Source organism: Trachemys scripta, chromosome 4, assembly GCF_013100865.1.
Source record: "Trachemys scripta elegans isolate TJP31775 chromosome 4, CAS_Tse_1.0, whole genome shotgun sequence".
Taxonomy (NCBI): domain Eukaryota; kingdom Metazoa; phylum Chordata; order Testudines; family Emydidae; genus Trachemys; species Trachemys scripta.
Genome location: NC_048301.1, coordinates 107,859,592 through 107,861,399, shown reverse-complemented (window position 1 = coordinate 107,861,399; position 1,808 = coordinate 107,859,592). Strand labels below are relative to the sequence as shown.

General features: G+C 40.4%; 1 protein-coding gene across 1 annotated transcript; it reads right to left on the bottom strand.

Moving 5' to 3' along the window:
* Window positions 1-537: 537 nt before the first annotated feature.
* LOC117876504 (transmembrane and coiled-coil domain-containing protein 5B-like) lies at window positions 538-1,446 on the bottom strand. The gene has a single exon (XM_034768770.1). The coding sequence runs from the start codon at window positions 1,444-1,446 to the stop codon at window positions 538-540; it is 909 nt and encodes a 302-aa protein (XP_034624661.1).
* Between the last annotated feature and the right edge of the window lie 362 nt (window positions 1,447-1,808).

Sequence of the window (1,808 nt, the reverse complement as noted above, 5' to 3'; positions counted from 1 at the left end):
AGTCTGCAGAACCATCATACTGTAGACCTGCGGTCTAATCTCATCACCGGCCTCTCTCTATAAATAAGACCTTGACTACATGGGCAAAGTTCCCCCCCCCCGTATAAACTGCTTTGTGTCCACACACAAATGGTCTTGGAGCAGTGAAGCAGCCTCCCTCTTCTCTCTTCATTTCTGAGCTACTGGTTCCTTTGCTCGGATGATCCTGGGAATTACAGATCAGCAAGCTGTACTTCAGCACCAAGAAAATTGGTTGAAACAGGATTAGAAAATACCTAAGTGGTGAGGGTATGATAGAGACAAATGGGCATGGCTGCTGTAAAGTTAAATCAGACCTCTCCACTCTATTAGAATTCTTTGTGTGTGAGCCGAACAGTAGCTAAAGGAGAACTGAATTATATCGTTTATGTGGATTTCTAAAATAAAAATTTATAAAGAAATATAATTTTTAATGGGGAGCTGAATTCATGCATCAAGACACTGAAATAGAGTCAATTAAGATGATATGGGGAGCTCAGCAGAGCTGTACAGCTTTTCTCAAAACGGCAACAGTCCATCATTTTTCCAGATAAGATATGGAGACAAGATCTGTATTAGCATGTCAAGGTCATGGTCACTAATCAATAGTGGAAGGCTGTCAGCTATAAAATCATTGTTGAAAACATAGGTGTATAATAATACCAAAGCTGCTGCAAGTCCCAACCAAACCACGAATGTGAGCAAGAGCTTTAAGAGATTCCAAATGTAACAGAGGAAATTGTGTTTCTTAGGCTCGTGAAGTGAGTTCTCCACAAACTTGTCTTCAGCAACTTGCCTCAATAATGAACCAGCCTGAAACTTGTCCTCGTTCTCCACCCTCAGTAATGCTGTTTCCTGGGTTGGCATTACCAGCTGCCCTTCCAGTTGCATGATGTCATTTTTCTGAAACTCCCCAGTTTTGTCAAGCTCTTCCAGTGTCTCCCTTAACTGGCACGTTTCTAGCTTTTCCTGTTCATACAGCTGTTCTTCACTTTCTAGAGTGATCTTTAGGTGTTTCAGACACTTCTTGTTTTCATATATTATGTTTCTCACCCCATATATGTCTTTTTCCTGATAGATATTGTGATATGCAGAAATCTGGCAGGCCATTTCCATGATTTCCATGTTAAGTTGTTTATTTATTTTCTCCAAGTGTTTGTTTTGGAATTCTAATTTATTAATCTTCTCTTCTCTTCCTTCCGCCATCTCCCTGGCATAGTCCACTTCTCTTTGTAGGTCTCCCACTAATGTCTTAAAGCAGTCTGCTCTGGCTTGCAATCTCCTGTTCTGGTCTTTTATCTCTTTGTTTTCTTTCATTAGCTTCTGGTTTTCAGCATCAAGCTCTACAGCTGTTTCTCTGAGATCCCATATTTGATTTTGTAAACTTTTGTTTGTAATAGACAGGTTGTGAATCAAGGAATTCTCCATTTGCTTGGTTTGATGGTGTCTTTTTGAGCATTAAAGGGAGGCTGTAGTCTCTGACAGGAATGAAGCCTGGCATACCCTGAGAACTTTCATCCTGTTAGAGCACGACATACCTCTGATGTCACAATCCCATGATTCAAGAATAAGCTGCTAATGTTGTACACTTGAAGCTCTTAAGCAGCCTTCAACAAAGTCTCGAGAAGAAAACTGTTAAGGAAACTAAGTAGCTAGGGGATGAGCGGTAAAGTCCTATTATTGATTAGAAGCTGGCTAGGAGATAGTAAACAAAGAGCAGGAAGAAATGGTCAATTTCCAACATAGCTAAAGATTAACAGAGGGATGACCCAAGGCTTCATACTAGGACT

Bases quoted from the DNA above. Each gene is read 5' to 3' on its own strand.
- LOC117876504 (XM_034768770.1), bottom strand. From the start codon at position 1,446: ATGGAGAATTCCTTGATTCACAACCTGTCTATTACAAACAAAAGTTTA.